The sequence below is a fragment of the Aspergillus caelatus genome (assembly GCF_009193585.1).
Source record: "Aspergillus caelatus strain CBS 763.97 unplaced genomic scaffold BDV27scaffold_125, whole genome shotgun sequence".
NCBI classification, from domain to species: Eukaryota; Fungi; Ascomycota; class Eurotiomycetes; order Eurotiales; family Aspergillaceae; genus Aspergillus; species Aspergillus caelatus.
The window spans coordinates 1-19,291 of record NW_022475388.1 but is presented as its reverse complement, the minus strand read 5'-3'; the positions used below and the strand labels follow the sequence as shown (position 1 = coordinate 19,291).

General features: G+C 48.8%; 6 protein-coding genes and 1 non-coding gene across 7 annotated transcripts; 5 read left to right on the top strand and 2 right to left on the bottom strand.

The window, feature by feature from the left end:
* Positions 1 to 576: 576 nt before the first annotated feature.
* On the top strand, positions 577 to 5,290 carry BDV27DRAFT_130562 (DUF3433 domain-containing protein). The gene is made up of 4 exons (XM_032067444.1): positions 577 to 2,819; positions 2,881 to 3,105; positions 3,175 to 4,517; positions 4,604 to 5,290. Exons 1-4 carry the CDS (start codon positions 1,121 to 1,123, stop codon positions 4,628 to 4,630), a joined length of 3,294 nt encoding a protein of 1,097 aa, XP_031926079.1. The 5' UTR covers positions 577 to 1,120; the 3' UTR covers positions 4,631 to 5,290.
* BDV27DRAFT_12045 (uncharacterized protein) lies at positions 4,735 to 5,295 on the bottom strand. The gene has a single exon (XM_032065107.1). It carries the CDS (start codon positions 5,242 to 5,244, stop codon positions 4,783 to 4,785), a length of 462 nt encoding a protein of 153 aa, XP_031926078.1. The 5' UTR covers positions 5,245 to 5,295; the 3' UTR covers positions 4,735 to 4,782.
* Positions 5,296 to 5,618: 323 nt separating this feature from the next.
* On the top strand, positions 5,619 to 5,689 carry BDV27DRAFT_t135. Its single transcript has one exon. It is a non-coding gene; the product is annotated as a tRNA-Gly (tRNA).
* Positions 5,690 to 7,656: 1,967 nt separating this feature from the next.
* Positions 7,657 to 10,148, top strand: BDV27DRAFT_165717 (NAD(P)-dependent alcohol dehydrogenase; the record flags this gene model as incomplete). The annotated part of the gene is made up of 3 exons (XM_032074006.1): positions 7,657 to 7,689; positions 8,891 to 9,013; positions 9,084 to 10,148. 3 exons carry the CDS (start codon positions 7,657 to 7,659, stop codon positions 10,011 to 10,013), a joined length of 1,086 nt encoding a protein of 361 aa, XP_031926077.1. The 3' UTR covers positions 10,014 to 10,148.
* Positions 10,149 to 11,441: 1,293 nt separating this feature from the next.
* Positions 11,442 to 12,531, top strand: BDV27DRAFT_159194 (uncharacterized protein; the record flags this gene model as incomplete). The annotated part of the gene is made up of 2 exons (XM_032072834.1): positions 11,442 to 12,180; positions 12,266 to 12,531. The coding sequence occupies 2 exons, from the start codon at positions 11,442 to 11,444 to the stop codon at positions 12,529 to 12,531; spliced, it is 1,005 nt and encodes a 334-aa protein (XP_031926076.1).
* Positions 12,532 to 13,525: 994 nt separating this feature from the next.
* On the top strand, positions 13,526 to 16,103 carry BDV27DRAFT_130560 (anion exchange family protein). The gene is made up of 5 exons (XM_032067443.1): positions 13,526 to 13,994; positions 14,092 to 14,240; positions 14,332 to 14,419; positions 14,494 to 14,990; positions 15,065 to 16,103. Exons 1-5 carry the CDS (start codon positions 13,774 to 13,776, stop codon positions 15,946 to 15,948), a joined length of 1,839 nt encoding a protein of 612 aa, XP_031926075.1. The 5' UTR covers positions 13,526 to 13,773; the 3' UTR covers positions 15,949 to 16,103.
* A 458-nt stretch (positions 16,104 to 16,561) lies between these two features.
* On the bottom strand, positions 16,562 to 18,722 carry BDV27DRAFT_12023 (putative isoamyl alcohol oxidase). Its single transcript, XM_032065055.1, has 3 exons — positions 18,251 to 18,722; positions 17,958 to 18,158; positions 16,562 to 17,901 (listed from the first exon to the last, which is right to left on the bottom strand). Exons 1-3 carry the CDS (start codon positions 18,499 to 18,501, stop codon positions 16,659 to 16,661), a joined length of 1,695 nt encoding a protein of 564 aa, XP_031926074.1. The 5' UTR covers positions 18,502 to 18,722; the 3' UTR covers positions 16,562 to 16,658.
* Positions 18,723 to 19,291: the final 569 nt, after the last annotated feature.

Genomic DNA, 19,291 nt, shown 5'->3' with positions numbered 1-19,291 from the left:
ATGACAACTGGGAGGTAGGTAGATAGTCGGCCATCATTGTTGATTATTGTCTAATTCTCTGTCTCCGGGAAGAAAAAAAAAAAAAAACCTTCAATTGTATGTGATTTGATTATCAACAGGTTCATAGAAGCTCAGCTCGGTGCTGCTCTGGCTTACCTGATCGGGTATGGTGGGTGTAGACTAATAGGGTCTTTGCCCTACTTGCTGATGGATATTTATCATTTAAATTGGTATGTGTGAGTACTAAAGAAATGAAATCTCTCCTGGAAGGTAAGCTTTACAACCTCAGGCCAGTTTTAACTGAACTGCGGCAATAATCTTGGATCCTCAGGCCGATTGATCATTGATCAGTTGAGAGTGGAGTTACTAGTACACAGTATGAGTAGTGGGGAAACTGGAACAAGATGTTATTTTTCAGTGGGATCCAGTTCCTTGTTCGAGCTGAAAGAGGCGCGGTTTCAAGCTAAAGTCATTAGGCTTATCAATAAAGTTTGAGGCCAACAGCACCGCCGCCACAAGTGTCGCCGAGCCCTGACCATGATATGAGTCAAAAAAGAACCAAGAGGCTCTAGAACAGGTTGAATTACGAAATGATCGCCAATAAGCTGTGTATCCGCCCGTTTCGAACCTCTTCACAGCGTCTAGAGATCCAACTGTGTTACTTTCATATGGGGACCAACGGCAAGGAAAAAGCACGGAAGGAAGGCAACGAAATTGTCTAGACCCACTCATTGCCATGGTCTTTTAGGTAGTTGGGTTCCACCGGATGGAGGCGAGACCCTGTCAAGGGTCCTCGTAAAGCCACAGGAAATTCTCACCTGCCAAGCTGAATGTCATATGCTTTATCCTTCGTCTCTGCCCCTTTTACTCGGCCCGGAAACGTGTTGAAGTTGGTCAATACTATTCTTCTGACTGAGAGAGAATTCAACAACGATTAGGGGCTATTGGAAACGTTTCACAGATTACTCTGGAAACGCAACTGTCCCGCTGCGGCCCATGACGGATTTTCACTGGCGATGTTCCCTATACCGAAGGCGTTTCGCTGCGATTCATTCGGCTGTCTCGGGCAGCATCCATAATGCGATTCGTTAATTAATGTATCAAGGATACAATAAAACCAATGCGACAATGGAAGGATTATATCGGGATGCCACACAGAAATCGAGCGCCGGGGTGGCGTCCTGCCACGCTTCGCGGCATTTACTTGGGCTCGCTGGCCGGGCTCATGTTGACAATGTTGATCACGATAGGAGGAATTTACCTGGGTAGTGCTGCAAGAGGCGGACTCGCAATCTTTAGCTCAACCGAAGACATAGCTACGGCACAACAAGTGGCATACACCTTTGTGCCCATGGTGATGGGTGTCATAATAGGTGTTATGTGGTCCTTCACCGAGTACGATGCTCTCCGACTTGAGCCGTACTTCCTATTATCAAACCCCAAGGGCGCTTCAGCTGACACATTGCTTCTCAACTACGTATTCGGCCATTTTACAACGACCCCATTTAAGGCAGCCCGCAACCGGCATTGGGTGGCTTTTTGCGTGTCAATCCTGAGTATTTCGTTGCAGTTGATACTCCCAGCAGTCCTGGGTAACCTTGTCAGCGCAGAGGTAGTCTCTATGCATTTCCCGCAAACGCTAAAAACTTGGCCCAAGTTCATCAATTTAGACACGCATGCCTACTGGACGTTTCACAATATGGCGAACCAAGCCCTCTCTATCAACCATGCCCATTCGACTAGCGATGTAATTGGATCCAGAAGATATGCGATGCCCCCGGTTCAGACATATTGGAATAGCGGATCCGAAGATGACACGTGGAGGCTGAATCAATCGGTATATTGGGCAGATGTATCGTGTGCCTATGTCGATGGCAATGGTTTATTTGCGGATTTATCACGTATGGAAGGGGATCGACAAAGACTGCCCATATCTGAGCTTCTTCTGTCAGACCAAGACGGTACTCGATTGGCAAATGTTGCGGGGGCTTTCGAAACTTGTACCGCACGGCCCGATCAAGAGGAAGAGATGGACACTCCTCAAATACAATATTGGAAGCTGTTGCAATGGAACGAGAACCCAAAGCTCTGTGGGCAATTCGACCTAGTCGGGGTAGCGGTGCATGCGAATCAAGCGGTACTAGACGCACAACATGGTTCGAACAAGTCCTCAGACTGGTTTAGTCCATTTGGGTGCAGTGTGGATTATATGACGGCCGAGGCAGAAATTACACTGTATGCGAATGGCTCGGTCGCTTTGATCGATGTACAATCGGATACAGCTACAAATCTGTCGGAGACTGGCTTTGATACGGCAAAGTTTAGCAGCTCACTGCTGCGCATGGCAGTCGCTACCAAAAATATGGACGATCAGTACGGAATGCTATCCCAAGGTGACGTATGGTCTGAAGTTGATGCAGCCATCAGTCAGTCGTTTGTCCCTTTGATGAGCCGTACCTTTGACCTTCGACAGACTGTTCATGTTAAGGGCATCCGTATCGTCCAGCGGGTTGCATTGATTGTCCAAAAGAGTAGTGTCCGCATATCAGCAGTTATCTTGACGTTTGGAGTGGTGCTTGTTGCGAGTCTCCTCTATCTGTACCCACGTCGACCAAACTTTCTAGGCGGCAACCCTGCCTCCATCGCATCGATGTGTTGCATAGCTACAGATGTTATTGATGCTACCAGCCTGGAGAAGCTGTCCCAGATGGAACTCGAGGTGTTGTCGACCCGGCAGCTTCGATCCTATCTACGCACAGGCAGCTGTAGCTGGAGGGAAACTCCTAAAGGACAGCGTCTGGCTATCTCCTTCCCCGATGGTAAGTCCAGCTGAGCTGGGATAACTGCGAAAGCGATGGTATTGATATTGACGTATCACAGACTCCACTCCTCGAAGCCCAAAGAGATCTCGGCGAAGGGCCGACCCTCCACCCCCTTTCCTCATGATCCCTGTCTTTATCCTAGAAATATCGGCATTTCTTGCCGCACTGGGAGGCATGCTCATTATTATTTCGAAGTCCTGGCAGTATGGGTATTTTCCACCTTTGACTGATATCAAAATGGACGACCTAAGAAGTATATGGATGTTGCTCCCTCCCGCAAGTGCTGCTCTCATACGGGGATTGTATATATCAGTTTACCAGAACTTCACTATTTTGGAGCCTTGGTTCATACTTCAAAAGGGAAACGCAACTGCTCGGTCCTCCTTTCTACTAGACTATGGGTCTCAGAGCCCATTTGCCGTGGCTCTAAGATGTTTCAATCGTCGTTATGTGCTCCTTGGTCTTGTATCTTTGACGTGTATCCTCAACACGATCCTGACTGTTCTTGCAAGCGCTCTCTTCGCCCTGGAGTACACCCCGATGGCTACCGGTAACATTGTCGAATCGGAATATGACGATCGATCCTACACTGTCGGCAATCACACTTCGATCTTGGCTGAGGCCGATCTGTTCCAGAGCAGCATCTACACTGGCATATCTATACTTCCCTGGACTACTACAACCCACTCCTTGCTTCCTGTGCAGTCGAACATGACTGAAGACCAATGGGCTACCAGCCCGTTAGTCGGTATTGGTGCCAACCTAATGTGCCAACGACTCTCTATGGCAAACAGCCATTCTGAAGACATTCTTTCGGGTCCGACATATTGGCAGTATTCCCCATCCGGGCATCCAAATGCAACCTGTCGAATCAGTGCGCAGGAATCAGCCCTAAGTAGCTCGAAAGCGCCATTTAACGTCGACTTCATCGTCCCGACCGAATCAGACCAGAAGCACCCCTTATGCCGAAGGCCTGGGATTCTGGTGGTTGCCCGATCAAACGAGGCTGGTCTTGCTGAAGTTCCCCCAGAGAATATTGCCGCGCTGTACTGCGAGTCCAGTGCCACGATCCAAACCTTCCTTGCCACCTTCGACCTTCGTGGATATGTCGAGATCTATGATACTATGAACGGAACCGCCATCACGGAGGGCCCCATGCTGGCAAACGTCACTGCAAGCCTGGCTAATTACAATAGAGCATTTGCGAACCCACTTCAAGCTAATATCACGCACTATACTCCGAAAGACCGTCACAAAATCCTGCAAAACTGGTTCGGACTCTTGGCAGCCCATGTGTACAAGCAGAAGAACACGAGCGATTCAACCACAATCGATATCGACCTCTTGATCGAGGCAGCAACCCTAGTCTACCAGACAGTGTTTGCGACCGACGTTACGTTGCATCGTGACTTTCATTTCAATCGCCTGTCTAAACCCGTGTCAGTCCCCGATGCTACCATTTTTGACACCTTCATGTCCTTTATTCCGGTTCGACCGGCTTTTATCGTGGTCTTCCTGATTATTTCCTTTGACACATTTGTCCTCATGTATGTGTTTATCACACGAAAGAGGAGATTTGATTTCCCCCGGAGTCCCCGATCAATTGGTTCAATGCTTCCCTGGATCGCCAAGAGTAAAATGCTGGACGATTTCAGAGATACTTCTTCGTGGAGCGCATCTGAACGGGCGGCCCATCTGATGAAGTTAGATAAGAGGTACACTCTGATTAGGACGGATATAGGCCACGGAAAGGGGACGTATGCACTGGATGAGGAGCCTACTGTTGCAGGAGAGCGCGACATTCGTGATCTGCCCTCCAAGGAACCTGTTGTTCAGAATGCGCCTGTACATAGTGATAGTTAATAATTATATATTTAGCAGGGCATGTCTTACTGCGTAACTAGAGAAGGAATGAGTTGAGTAACTGCGTAACTGTGCAATATCATCCCCCTCTCTCTACCTAGGACGACGACAGAATATCATGATTCGACCGAATAGCAACCCCACACGGCTTCAGTTCACCACTTTCCATTTTCCGAATACTCTCCTGGATAATGTCCTTGTGTTCCTCGTTCTCCTTCTTTATCCGTGCTTTTTCCTCCGCTGTCAGTGGTAGTGGTAATAACGATGGATCTGGTTTCCAGCACTGCTCCTGCGGTACTTTGGTTCCATCCACTCCACGATACATATCTTCCATCCGTGGGTCAAATGGACCCCGATCGAGAAAGGCTTTGATCAATCGGGGTGGAAGACCAATAGCGTCTAGGACGTTGTGGTCTATCGTCAGATTTCGGAGGACGCCATCGCAGCCCAGGACAAAGGCAGAGTCTGTGCTGGGCTTCAGGTTGCGGAAGATATTAGATAATTCTTTTTGGTCAGGGTGATTGTTGGGGTCAGGACCGTAGTAGTTGGTGGCAGTCATTATTTCGTTCTGATTTGGAGGATTAGGAAATAACTTTTGGAGATGGTCATCATTGATCATAAGATGGGCGAGTTGACTCTTTATAGAGAAAAACAATGAATGAGCCCACATGACATCCGTTGCACCCTTGCAAAAATAGCGGCGGTATCCGAGCTGTACAGCTGTAGGTATACATGATTGTATTTTACATCCCAGTACAGTATCGCCGTTTTTGCAACCACTCTATACTTGTAACACTATTTAGAAAACTGTGAATGTACAAGAGGGATATACAGCTCACCTATTAAGCCGCGCATAGCTTTACGACAGCCCTTGGTTTTGGAATATAAAACAAAAGAAAGTGAAGGCCTTCATTAAGAGCCAATAGCTCAACAGCATCATTGGTCTAGTGGTAGAATTCATCGTTGCCATCGATGAGGCCCGTGTTCGATTCACGGATGATGCACTAACTTTTTGCTTTTACTTTCTCACCCTCGACATTCTTTTATTACGCTTTTTCTTTTTCTTTTTTATTGATTCCTTTTTTTTTTTTTTTTTTTTACCTTTCAGATTATCCACAAGGAAAGCTTCAGAGTATGTTTTTGTATAGTCGCAAACCTGTATGAAAAGCTCAAGCGGGTATCATGCGTACTATGCGTACTGACTGGACTTCAGCCCCATACATTCTTGGATGTCAAATTGCCATGTAGCACGAGAAATTCCGATGTACGGGTGATTAAGCTCTTGACAATCTAGCATAGATCTTGGAGAGGTCTGCCATTTCACTTTTGCCGAAGGGTAATCAATCCTCTATATATATAAATGGACCAAAGCACATATAAAATAGACGTCATCATTATGTTCCATTTTGCCTGCCTATAGAAGATTCATAAACAATTATAGATTAGCTGATCTCATTCCAAGATCGTATGATAGTATAGTTTGGCCGTTAGTAAGTATCAAGTTAAGCCCTTGAACCTTGATGGGGTACAAGTGACAAGTGACCGGCAAATCGCCGTGGTATGCCCGTTGTTGCGTACCCTAATTGCCACAACACCAGAGTTACCAAAGCCATAATGCGCTTCGTGGTCTTCTGATTCACTGTCCACTGAGCTGCTAGTGCAGTACGTCCTTCATTCTGCTGGTGTATCCATGGCCCTCATGGCTCACTTTGCCAGGGCCTGGTCAACCAAAGCCCGATATTCTCTCTGTTTTTGACATTGGTCGAGAAAGACATGGTATTTTGCCTGCAGCAAACTCTTTTCTCTCTGATCCTCAGTTGGGAAGAAACACTTCCCTGGCTTGCTCATCTTCTCCATAATCTCTTCGAGATCTGCTGTGTTTCCTTTCGCATCCGCGGTCGCAGCCTTAGCACCCAGCATCGCGGCTCCGTGACACACTGCTGCATTCACATAAAACGGAACTACAACAGTCATGTCACAGGCAGAGGCAATTAGGTTGACTAGAATGTCATTTTGGCATTGAGATCCCGACATAAAAATGGAGGTAATGTGATGACCGGACCGATTCATGCTCTCAATGATTTGTCGGGTCTGCAACGCGATAAATTCCAACGTGCTGTAATACATAATGGCGAGACTGTTGATTGATGTATCGCTCGTCAAGCCGATGATAGAGCCCGTCATCTTTGGATCAGCCATGGGAGATCGGTTGCCCCAGAGGTCCCCGTAGTAGAAGAAATGGCGCGCAAGGTATGCGACACAGGGTGCGTTGTTTTTATCCGCCATGTCTCGTAAATGATCATTTAGAAACGTAAAAATATTGTTCTTCTGTACTTCAGCCAGATCCTTCGCTTGATTATATGCCGGGTGAGTTTCAATGACATGTTTGAGTAGCTGACCGGTTGCAGATTGCCCTCCTTCGGCCATCCAGCAATCGGGAAGCAAAACATCTCGATACGGTCCCCAAACTCCAGGCACGAAAACAGGATTCGGCGACATAACGAGGTGACATGTGGAAGTTCCAGCTACCGCTGCGAGTCTAGAAAAGAGCTCCTGTCTCTTGTCACTGCTGTTGCTGGGGAGATCAACCTTGGCTCCGACCGTGCCTATCCAGCCGGCATAGGCGTCGATAACACCACTACCAATGGGGATGCCGATTGGTAGACCGAGCTCCTTGGATGCTTTCTCGGATAGATAGCCGGCGAGCTCTCCTGCATGGAGATGGTGACCATTCTGTTTAACAAGCATTAGACACTCGTGACACCGCTGGAAAAGCCTGCCCAATCCAACTCACCACTCCATGTTTCCCCCCAATTGTAGAGAAAACATTTTCTTTGAAATCACCAAGTCCAATCGTCTCGAAGAAGTCCTCCGACCATCCACCGGGGACGCTGCTCTCAGGGTCATTCGGCAGATATCCCTGCTTGCAGACGAGACTGCATAAGCTCCTGGTCTCACTACCGGTCGCAATATGAGTGAGAGCATCTGCCAAGTCATAGAACTTGTACTTTGCAAATGTCTCAGCCGGCATATTATTTTTCAGCCACAGGATTTTGGGGATCTCCATCTCGATCGACATCTTCCCTCCCACGTAGCTCAGCACCTTGTGTCCAGTTGCATTGATCTTATCTGTTTCGCTTCCTGCTCTGTGATCCAGCCACAGGATCACGTTCCGGTCATTGTTAAATTCGGGCCCAGTAACGGAGACTGGCTCATCGGTATCGGTGGAGAAGGCAGCAAGAGAGCAAGTCGCGTCAAAACCGATACCACGGACGTGCGATGGGTCGATTTTATTCTCGGCGAGCGCGCGACGAACTGCTAAGCAGATGCAGCGCCAGATGTCTGTGGTAGATTGTTCCTATCACCAAATATATACTAGGTTAATGATCGACCGTCACCCACCTGATCCATGGGGACACTGGGTAGAAACTCACATAGTACACCTGTCCATAATGCCAGAGAGCAATATCTTCAGATGCTAAACCGACTATCTCGCCGGTATGGTCAATGACACAAGCGCGTGCACTCCCCGTGCCCACATCAACGCCGATATAGTAGCTGTGTTGGAGTTGCATGGTGTGTTGATTTCTAGGAATTTGGTTGTTCTAGGATTCTACGGGAGCTACAATGGTACTTAATACTTGAGACCAAGAGTCGGGCCACTTCAGAATGTTACCGCTGATAATGTGCTGTTCTATGGAACTGGACCCCAGAATAAATCGGTGAACATACCAGACGGAGCACACGCCGTCTTTTGCCGTTGGATTTCCAACCGATCCAAGCTGTTCGGTGGCCGGATGCATCGGTGGATCCACATTCTCTCCCCGGAGATCCACATTCATCCACTTTCCCTTCGGCCAAAACGCCGTCTATTCCGATCAATGCCATTTTCTTATACTGTCAACTGTAGAGAGAGATTGGCCTCCCGCACTCCACAGTTCAAACAGCATGAACTGGAGAAATATATCGTACTAAATTGCTAATAGATCCTACCCCAAAATGAAAGCTTTAAAGAGAGGGCGGATCCCCTGGTGTGACGGGTCGAATTGTTGTGTCGGCTTGTTAGTTTTCTTTTTTTTTTCTTGAGCACCCAAAGCCACATATATTAGTTCAAATATAGCCTAAAATATGATCAACAAAGAGCAGGTGAGACAGTTAAAAGCTCGAGATCCATTCCAACTCCTTACCTGACATTACCATTCCAGAACTTATCGTTGGTGCTTAAAGCTGTCCAACAACTCGAGTTCGAGGATCGCCCGGTACCGGATTTGTTAGAGCCCTACGATGTTTCCGTGAGGATTGAATACACAGGGATATGCGGCAGTGATGTATGTTTCGTATTTATTTTTGCGTCTGGAAAAGGCAACCGCAAGGGGTTGGCATTAACTCCTGTTTTAGGTCCACTACTGGCAGAGGGGCCGAATTGGCCAATTTATCCTCGAAAAGCCGATGGTGCTAGGCCATGAGTCAGCTGGAGTAATAGAGAAAGTTGGATCTAAAGTGAAATCACTGGCAGTGGGCGATCATGTTGCCCTAGAACCAGGAGTGCCTTGCCGACGATGCACGTTTTGCAAAGTAGGGAGCTATAACTTGTGCAGCGAGATGGCATTTGCTGCTACTCCTCCTTTCGACGGCACCTTGGCCAAGTACTATGTTTTGCCAGAGGACTTTTGCTACAAGCTGCCCACGAATGTTAGCTTGCAAGAAGGCGCCGTTGTAGAGCCCCTCAGTGTTGCAGTGCATCTTGTTCGACAAGCCGCACTGCAGCCAGGGCAGTCGGTGGTGGTATTTGGTGCAGGGCCCGTCGGCCTCTTGTGCTGTGCGGTAGCACGAGCTTTTGGGGCCTCCAAGGTGATTGTTGTTGATGTACAGCCTAAACGATTGGAATTCGCCCGTGCCTATGCGGCAACTGCTCATTTTCTGCCGGGCATGGACTCCTCTCCGGCGGATAACGCTCTTCGGCTGAAAGAAGAGAATGAACTCGGAGTAGGCGCAGATGTTGTTATCGAGGCTTCTGGCGCGGAGCCATCGGTGTATACTGGTATCCATATATTGAGACCTGGTGGAACGTATATTCAAGGAGGGATGGGAAAGGAGGAAGTCAAGTTTCCAATCACGACGGCATGCACAAAGGAGCTCGTTATTCGGGGCAGTTTCCGATATTCAAGTGGCGATTACAAGCTCGCTATTGAGCTGATTGCTATCGGGAAAATTGATGTGAAGGCGCTGATCACGCAAGTTTTCAAATTTGAGGATGCGCCGCGGGCGTTTGAGGAGGTGAGATTGGGGAACGGGATCAAGACTCTCATTGCGGGCCCAGGAGTGTGATAGACTACAACCCTTGTTTTTGTAGTTTCTATTGATGGTGGGATTGCTCCCTAGCTAGCGATGAGCGATTGAGGTTGAGATGATTTGTATAGAGATTTGTATAGAAATTTGTATAGAGTTTTAGATTTGATGCTGGCAAGATACTATTTGAAAGGGCTTTGTAATTGCGCTTGTGCTATCGGTCAACTATATAATGTAAGCCCTAATATACTGCACATGATAGCCACATATCGGAGAGGCTATTATTATCACTCGAGATAGCGAGCTAATCACTATCGGTGGATGCCTCTTCTCATTCACTAGGCTAAAAATAGTGTCGCTATTAGAGTCTAGACACACAAGATACGGTGGAGCAAGTAGATAAGGTACAATACTGAACCATGTTGCACTTTTATTCGTCGTTCCCCAGGCACTATGCACTAGATAGCAAGGTGTTTACGCTAGATCATATCCATGCTTATCTATACAAGCCAACAAATAAAAAGAATACCACTGGTGGGGCATGCGAAGCATTTTAGAGTTAAAAATGCTAATCATATTGGAATTAGACTTTCGAGGCTATGCAGGGAAAGGAAGATAGTAGATCGTATTGTAGATCATCTGAACGATCTACTCGCACCTGTCATATTTCGCATTTTAGCATGACGTGTTTCCAGGAAACATCATCCTCCAGCCACGCAAGCAGTCGGACTTGTCGCATGCACGTTAAACGTAATCGTGTTACACCGCAACTGCAAACGAGCCCGGGAAGCAGCTGCTATCGTTCGCTTCAATATTTATCTCGTTTGTCCCGAACACTTTGTAGCTAGCAGTAACTCTAACATTTGGGTTTTGGGCGTCTCTTCCGGAGAAATTTTGGTGGGCAGATCGGTATTCTTTTAGTCAGAGGGAAGTGATGTCTCCTCGCACGTCCTGGTGACCATGCAGTAAACGATGTAAGTCTCACCGCTGCGAGGGCTATAATAGAATGACAACATGGAACTGCAATTCTTGAAATGGACGGAGGAACGAGCATCGCTCAATCCGGCCTCTTCGAGCCGACCGCGCACAGCCTGGCCTTATCACAATGGCTATTACTCTGGATATATCATTTCCCGGCTCTACACCATGGACCCCGGACCATCGCAAACACGGGCAACTTCCCATCTTCGAGAGCGGTCAACACGTCCAAGGAACAGTTATTGTGTCACCGAAAGGCCTGAGGACTCCGATATCTGGCATAGTGAAAGTAACCCTAGAAGGTAGATGTCAACCATAGTAGTAAAGAAAGAGCGATAGCACCTTATGTGACTCTCGATCTGACTGGCTTTACGTACCACAGGAACATTATTCAATCATGTCGATCTGGCGGGAGAATCCCCGACAATGCTCTATCACACATATATTCATCAAAAGGCATGGCGTCTCTTTAATAAGACACTGGACAACATGGCTGACCAGCACCGAGGGCACTCGGCAAACCAGATTATTAACTTGAACGTGACCTATCCAGAGCAACAGTTTATCAGCAACGTAGACCAATGCTACCACTTCCGATTTCTGATACCGAAAAGCATAAGCGGCCCTGTATCGAACAAATTCGGCCAGGATATCCCCTCATCGCTCAATGTCAATTTCTCGCCAGCTAGTCATCGGACTACGATCTCGGGTTCCAAGGGTACCTGCAGTATTGACTACCGAATACGCGCCCAACTCCTAGCTGAAGGGCACTGTGTGGTGGACACGACTCGGCCATTTACACTGTGGGCTTCTCACAGACGGCAACCACCTGTCTGTATCGAAGACTTCCCTGGAGAATACAAACTTTCTACCTTGAAGACTCTTCGCAACCCGTTCTTTCGACCGACTGGGAGACTTCACGTCTATAGCCATGAGCCAGCACCTCTTGAGTTTTCGCCGGAGAAGGAGGGCGCCGCCACATCAGTACGCTTGCGGCTTCGATATGAATCGTTAAAGAAGGGCGACGCCATGCGGATACCGCCGCGGCAGCTCCATGGGATAGTTCGCTCGAATCTGAAGGCTAGCACATTTGTCTCTATTGAACCCCAACGAAGATCACCGGCAACATGTGATGCTTCCACCTTTCCGTTCACCTTCGAAACGCGCAAGTCCTATTCGAGTCAGCTAAGGAAGCTTTGCTTTTCCCGTTGGACATCATTAGAAATGGGTTAGTATTTCCTCCTGGGACAGCTCATTTGAAGATCGGTAGTTTGTAGCCTGCTGAGGTATAGAGTGACTAATCGACTGCATAGGCACTGAAACCACCTGGGAATCCGAGGCAGAATTGATATTCAAGTGCCGCAGTCCCACATACCTTACACCTTCATTTTCTTCCATGCTTGTTTCCAGAAGATACAGCCTGAAACTATATATGGTTATTTCTGGGCACGGCCATGCCGCGTTGAAGCTGGAGCTACCCATCCAGGTAGGCTACACAGGCAGGAGGTTCCTACCGTCGGAAGATATTATGTATACGAGTGGCCTTACGGAGGATATGCCGCCAGCATATAGTCCATAGTATTTGTGTGGACACTTTGCTCACTTGTTACCCACTTTACCTGTACGATTAATGATACTAGTGATATGTTCAATTGCATTCATGTCTACCAGACGTGCCAGATTTCACCAGATGTGTCGCTATAAATGCTCGACGGGTATGGTGTTGAGTTATTTTCCTCTAATGTATGATGCGCTGTCTTTGCATTATGGATTGGGTGGTTGTCTTTTCTTTTTCTCCTTGTGTTTGTTACCTTATTCCTGTGGTCTCTATGTGTAATGTAAAAGTAGCTTGATCGTTGTAGGTCTACTGTGTATAATCTGACTTCCATCAGCCGCTTGGCGGACCAGGAAGCAGAGAACTAGAGATAAGCGATGGTTTAATGATTGCATCAGCGAAGCCTTCTTCAACTCAATCATAATCTACTAAAATTCTGCCCGGGCAGCAATCAGACTGACCCACACAGTCCAATGAAGGGCGAGATTGCGGTCAGTTTTGCTTGGCGTCATCCCCACCTCGGGAGGGCAAGAAATGAAAATGCGGGTCCTGTGAGGATATCATTTTGTCCAGAAGCTGGCAGGTATTATTTTGAAGGTCCCTGGATTGTGTAGATAAAGTTGTTTTTCTCCCTTAACCCTCTACTGAATGGACCCTAGAACCAGTAGGTATTACAACTCGTGAAAGTATTATTACTTGCATCTGTCACCCTGCTCTTGAGGGTTGCGAGAGGCACGGGATCTCGCGAAAACTTTTCCGACGCCATTCTGAATCTTTTACCCCGACGCCAGGACCCCAGGCATGTTGAGGTCAGGCTCTGGCCGGCCACCAATAGTTCTCTTGCTTTTCTGATGATCCTAGTTTTAGTTCGATATCCCCTTTGCCAGTGACCAACTAAAGCGTGTCTCCACCTGCCTTTATTCTGGCTTGCGGCAAAAGAAATGGATTCGTGCTCCCGAGGGTTAAAAAGGCAAAAAATCTCCTACTAGTCATATAGAAGTCGTACACCTCGCCGACTGCGCTTGTTTATTTATTTATTTATTATTATTATTTTTTTTTTTCTTAAAGTTATACTTGTTGCTTCTCATTTCGCGTGGGAGTGATTTTGACCATTCGCTTTCCCAACCGGAACTCTTCTCTCCGACCTATAATATCCAGTTTTTCAGTTCCGAGTGGAGTCTCTATAAGAACATCGTTATTGTTCACTCATCCAAGCCCTGAAGGGTTATCTTCACGTTGCACCACGGTCTCGGTGGCCGGAGCAAAATGGGCGATCCAAACACTTCACAAGACCCCGAACGCTTGTCGCGACACGCCACTCGTCGGTCTGCTGCAACGTCGGCCACGAAATCAAGATGGTGGCGTATACATTTCTTCCGTGGCATGATCCACGACATCAAGAGGAGAGCTCCGTTCTTCATAAGCGATTGGACCGATGCTTGGGACTATCGAGTGGTTCCGGCAACGGTTTATATGTTCTTTGCGAAGTAGGTCCATCGACGACAAAAATCCTCTGATGAATCCATCAACGCACCAATGTTACAATGAGGCTGTATCTTGAACACAATGCTAACACAGTCGTAGCATCCTGCCGGCCCTGGCCTTCTCACTGGATATGTTTGAGAAAACTCACCAGAACTATGGCGTGAACGAAGTGTTACTTTCATCAGTGCTTGGGGCAGTTGTTTTCTCATTATTCGCTGCACAGCCGCTCGTCATTGTTGGTGTTACTGGTCAGTGCCCTGCATGTTGTGGATATATGCCAGTGCCAATTCTGCATCGCTCTCCAATATCCCGAGCTTGGTGACTAACACATGTAAACAGGTCCGATCACAGTCTTCAACTACACGGTTTATGATATCATAGCACCGCGAGGCACCAATTACCTGGGCTTCATGGCATGGATAGGAATGTAAGTGCGGCTCCAGTCTTTGAGTTGGGGTGTATGACTCGCTGACACCGTTTTGTTCTTTCGTCGCGATGCAGTTGGTCCCTGATTATGCACTGGATCATCGCCATCACTAACATGTGTAATGGATTGACGTACGTCACCCGTTTCTCATGCGATATTTTCGGTTTCTATGTCGCGTTTGTCTATCTCCAGAAGGGTATCCAGGTTCTCACCCGACAATGGGGATCAGATGGGGAGACATCCGCATATCTCAGCATCATGGTCGCATTGTTAGTTCTCATGAGTGGCTGGGTCTGCGGTGAAATCGGCAAAAGCAGCCTCTTCCATCGTTGGGTTCGGAAGTTCATCGAAGACTACGGCACCGTACTGACTATCGTCTTCTTCACGGGTTTTGTTCACTTCGGACATATGCGTGATGTGAGCGTCTCGACTCTTCCGATCAGTAAATCCTTCTTCCCCACGGCGGACCGTGGCTGGTTGGTGCGCTTCTGGGATCTTAGTGTTGGTGATATCTTCCTCGCCATCCCCTTCGCATTGCTTTTGACCATCCTGTTTTACTTTGACCACAATGGTAAGCGTCTTTCACTTCATGCTTTCCCTTCATCCCTGCAACAATCATGCTGACCGTGTGCCCCTGCATCTCAGTCTCCTCTCTCATTGCACAAGGCAGCGAATTTCCCCTGCGCAAACCCGCCGGATTCCACTGGGACATGTTCCTCCTAGGAATTACAACAGGAGTAGCAGGAATCCTGGGCCTCCCAGCCCCGAACGGACTGATCCCCCAAGCACCATTCCACACAGCCTCGCTATGTGTAACCCGACAAGTCGCAGACGAGAACGAAGAAAACAAGGGCAAAGTGGTCCGAGTGATAGACCACGTCGTCGAACAGCGCTTCAGCAATCTAGCTCAAGGAATAATGACGCTAGGCACCATGTCCGGACCACTGCTCATTGTCATCCATCTGATCCCGCAGGGCGTCTTAGCCGGACTCTTCTTCGTCATGGGCGTTCAAGCACTCGAGGGAAATGGTATTACCCAGAAGCTGATTTTCCTGGCCCAAGAACACGGGTTCACCGCTTCATCGCATCCTCTGAAGCGTTTGGAACGACGCTGGTCCATCTGGCTGTTTGTGGTTGTTGAACTTATTGGTTTTGGTGGCACCTTTGCCATCACCCAGACTATCGCTGCTATTGGGTTTCCGGTTATTATCCTGTTGCTTATTCCTGTCCGGGCGTTCTTGTTCCCCTGGCTTTTCTCCGCAGAGGAGCTTAACGCTCTGGATGCTCCCACAGCTAGTCCGTTCACTATGGAAAGTGTGGGAGGTGTGCATGGCTACGACGAGGAATTGCCTAGTCCAGACCCGACGAATGAGAAAGGTCCCACCGGAGGCGCCAACAACAGCAGCAGTGGGAGACCGGGGAATTCATCCCAGGGGCTGGGAGAGAGCGACCTCGAACGAGGCGATTTCCTTGAGCTACAGGATGATTCGGACGCTACACGGAGACGAAAGCATGACTCATCTGTATAAGAGCATGGGAAGCATCGATTTCAAAGCAATACTATCTCGGTCCGCACGGAATAGACTAGACATCGTTTCCGGACAATGCATATAGAAAAATCTTACAGGGATCCCGAATGGTCATCACCTGTCTATAGTTAATTCATACTACTTAATAGATTCTACTCATTTGTTTGTCAACCTAGGTTCAAGTGGTCTCCTCAGTAAACCCCTTTTTGGGTCAACTCTAGATCTGATGCCATGCTCCACTAAGAGTGGTTAGCAATGCTAGTCACTTAGATACGGACATTATACCTAATAGAGTAGGGTTCATGCATAGAAAGGGCCGCAGTTTAACCTTATCGCACACGTGGCTTCGACGCCAGAGCTTATACGGCAACCACAGCCGCTCTAGTCGGTCATCAAATTGTCCTCATATTTGGGATCCATGGCCTGGCCCAACATGCCATAGATCGGCGGCGAAGAGACATGCCTGTCCTACGATGTTTTTGTCTGTATCCACGTTCAGTCGCCCTCTGCTTCGTAACAAAAGTCCACTATGTAGTATAGGCAGAGATTCGAAGACCTGTTGGAATATAGCAAGATATGTTCATTAATTCTCATAGAGTATTAGAAACTAATTTTTTTTTTATCACGGGGTATCAAAGTAAGATAACAACCGCTGTCTATATCAGTCTATGTATTGTATATGAAAAGAAAGCAACGCAGGAAAGCAATCACTAAGCCCGGCACATACGACCCGACTCAGAAACACTCCAGGCATCACTGCCGACACCCTTGAGGACGTAGAAGAAGTTGTTAGGATCCCACTTGGACTTGATCTTGAGCAAAGGAGAGTAGTTTCTGCCGAAGAAAGTCTCCTTCCAGTTGGGCTGGCGGAAGTTGCCCTCGTTTTGGTAGCAGCCGCTGCCCGGGGTGACGGCCTCGAGCTGAGGCACGTATTCGTTGGTGATCTTGTACTGGTCAGTGACCATCTGGGACCAGGGGGCGGTCTCGTTCCAGTTTGTGCCGATCTGCATCGTCACTGCGGCGTTGCGCAGGGCGGGGAAGATGGCGTTAGAGACGTTGCCGGGTTGCGAGACGTTCATGCCGACTCCGACGGCAACGACGCCGTGGCTGGTCAGGTTGCGCAGCACGGAGGCCATGCCGGTGGGGTTGTTCTCGAGTACGTTACGGGGGATCAGACGGCCGCCGTACTGGTAAGTAGCGACCGCGAGGTTACCGTACGGCAGAGGACCCATGTACTTGTTGTAGTGGTCGTAGTAGGAGTCGTACTCGGTGTAGGAGACCTTGTAGGTGATACCGAGGTCCGCGAGGGCCGTGGTGAAGGGGGCCAGGATGGACTTGACGTCGTCGGCGGTCTTGTTGTACGCGGTCAGAGGGTTGATGGCAAAGACGCCCGAAACCATCTGGTAGATAACGGTGACGCCCGTATCGGTCATTCCGGGCAGGAGGGTGTGGAACTTGGCGACGGCCTCCCAGAAGGCCTCGGTGTTGTTGGGAGTGGCTGCGAACTGGAGGCCAGCGCCGGAGATCTTGGCGTCAGGGTGAGCCTTGACGGTGACGGACATGACTACACCATAGTTACCAGCACCGCCGCCGCTCAGAGCCCAGTAAAGATCGGAATTCTGGCTGCGAGAAGCAGTGACCAGCTGGCCGTCGGCGGTGACAACCTCGAAGGCCAATGTGTTGTCTGCTCCCAGACCGAACTTGGTGCTCAGAGCAGAGTGACCACCGCCCTGGATGTAGCCACCAGCCAGGCCGACAGTCGGGCACTCGCCAGTCACAACGGCGAGCCCTTTCGCATGGGCTGCGTTGAGGATCTGATATCCCATCACACCGGCAGAAACCTTGAATGCGGGACCCTGGTAGTACGAATCCGACCAATCCTTGTATTCAATGTCATTCAAATGGTGCGTCCATACGGAGAGAGCGCCAGCACCGGTCGAACGGCCCATATAACTGGAGGAACCTTGTCAGCTTCGTCCAAAAACAGCCCAATTCCCCAGACAACTCACTCATGACCAGTGTTCTTGATAACGAAACGGATGTTGTTCTCCTTGGCAAAGTTAATGGCGGCAATGACATCGTCGCTGGACGACACATTGACTGCGTAGCTGACAAAGTTGCCCAAGAGGCATGGCCGAGACTGCGCGGTGAAGGGGTCGCAACTCTGGTTGGCAAAGTAGGTCTGCATGATCGAGGAGGACGACTCGAGACTATATCGGTGATTACCGTTAGTTTCCTCTCTTTATCGGGATCGCAGGCGATGACTGGCAATCATTAAGCAAGAATAACTCGTAGCACATACTGAGGCAGTGGGGTAGTCCAGTCGGACTTCAATGCCGCACAAGCAGCGGCATCATAGTTGGGATCATGGCAGGGGCTACCAATGGGTACCGTTGCGACCAAACGACCACCGACCGTGGAGTTGAGCGATTTCCAGGACGACGTGGAGGGCCAGCAGCTATCTCCAGGGAGGCAGTAGCAGTTCGAATCATCAGCAAACGCCGTTGAAGTGAGAGCCGCAGTGGCGGCGGCCAACATCCAGGAGCCCTTCATGGTTTCGCGGGGAGAGCGAAAAGAGGGATGAGGAAGCAAGGGAAGGATTTACGACGAATATACGAATCTCACGGTCGCAACGGCTCGGAAAAGGGCGAATTTATATCACATATTAATTTGGCGCTTTTTGCACTACACCGAGGCACCAGGGCAGACATCTTCATCTATTGTTCGTGGTGGAGGCATCTTAGACAGGAACCTCATGGGCAGCGTCCGGAGATGTTTCCCCAAGCGCGTCTAGTCTGGGCGGAGGAACCGAAGAGTCGAGGACGCGGTGGATATCGATCACGATTTCCCGGCGACATCCGGGCAGTGCATCAGATATATCGCTCGGAGCATTGTCCGTCCTTAGTTACGTCCGTCCCCAGATCGATCCGCACTTACTGTAGGCCAGGCACGATATTTGATACCCAGGGGAACTTATATACATACCGAGTACCTGCTAGTGGCTGAAAATGCCGTGAAAGTGCTCGGAGGCTGTTTTCTGGCCGACATTCCAACTTTTCATCCCTTTCTCTTCAAGCCTTTTGAGAAGCCCTAAAAATCCTTCCGGATCTGGACCGAAAAACTCTGTTTCTGCCTGGAGCGGTGTGGGTCCCGACCAATCAGACAATCTGTGAGTCTGCCACAAAAGTCGAGTCTCCGAATTATTGGCACTTCGCCGACCCATCTTGAGCGAGTCCTTCGAGAACAAGCCTTTCCTCGTGTATTTGCCGAACTGGGCATAGATTCAGTGGTCCCGGTTCCTCAGTGTCTTGCCCTTTTCTTTCTTTTTTTTTTTTTTTTTTTT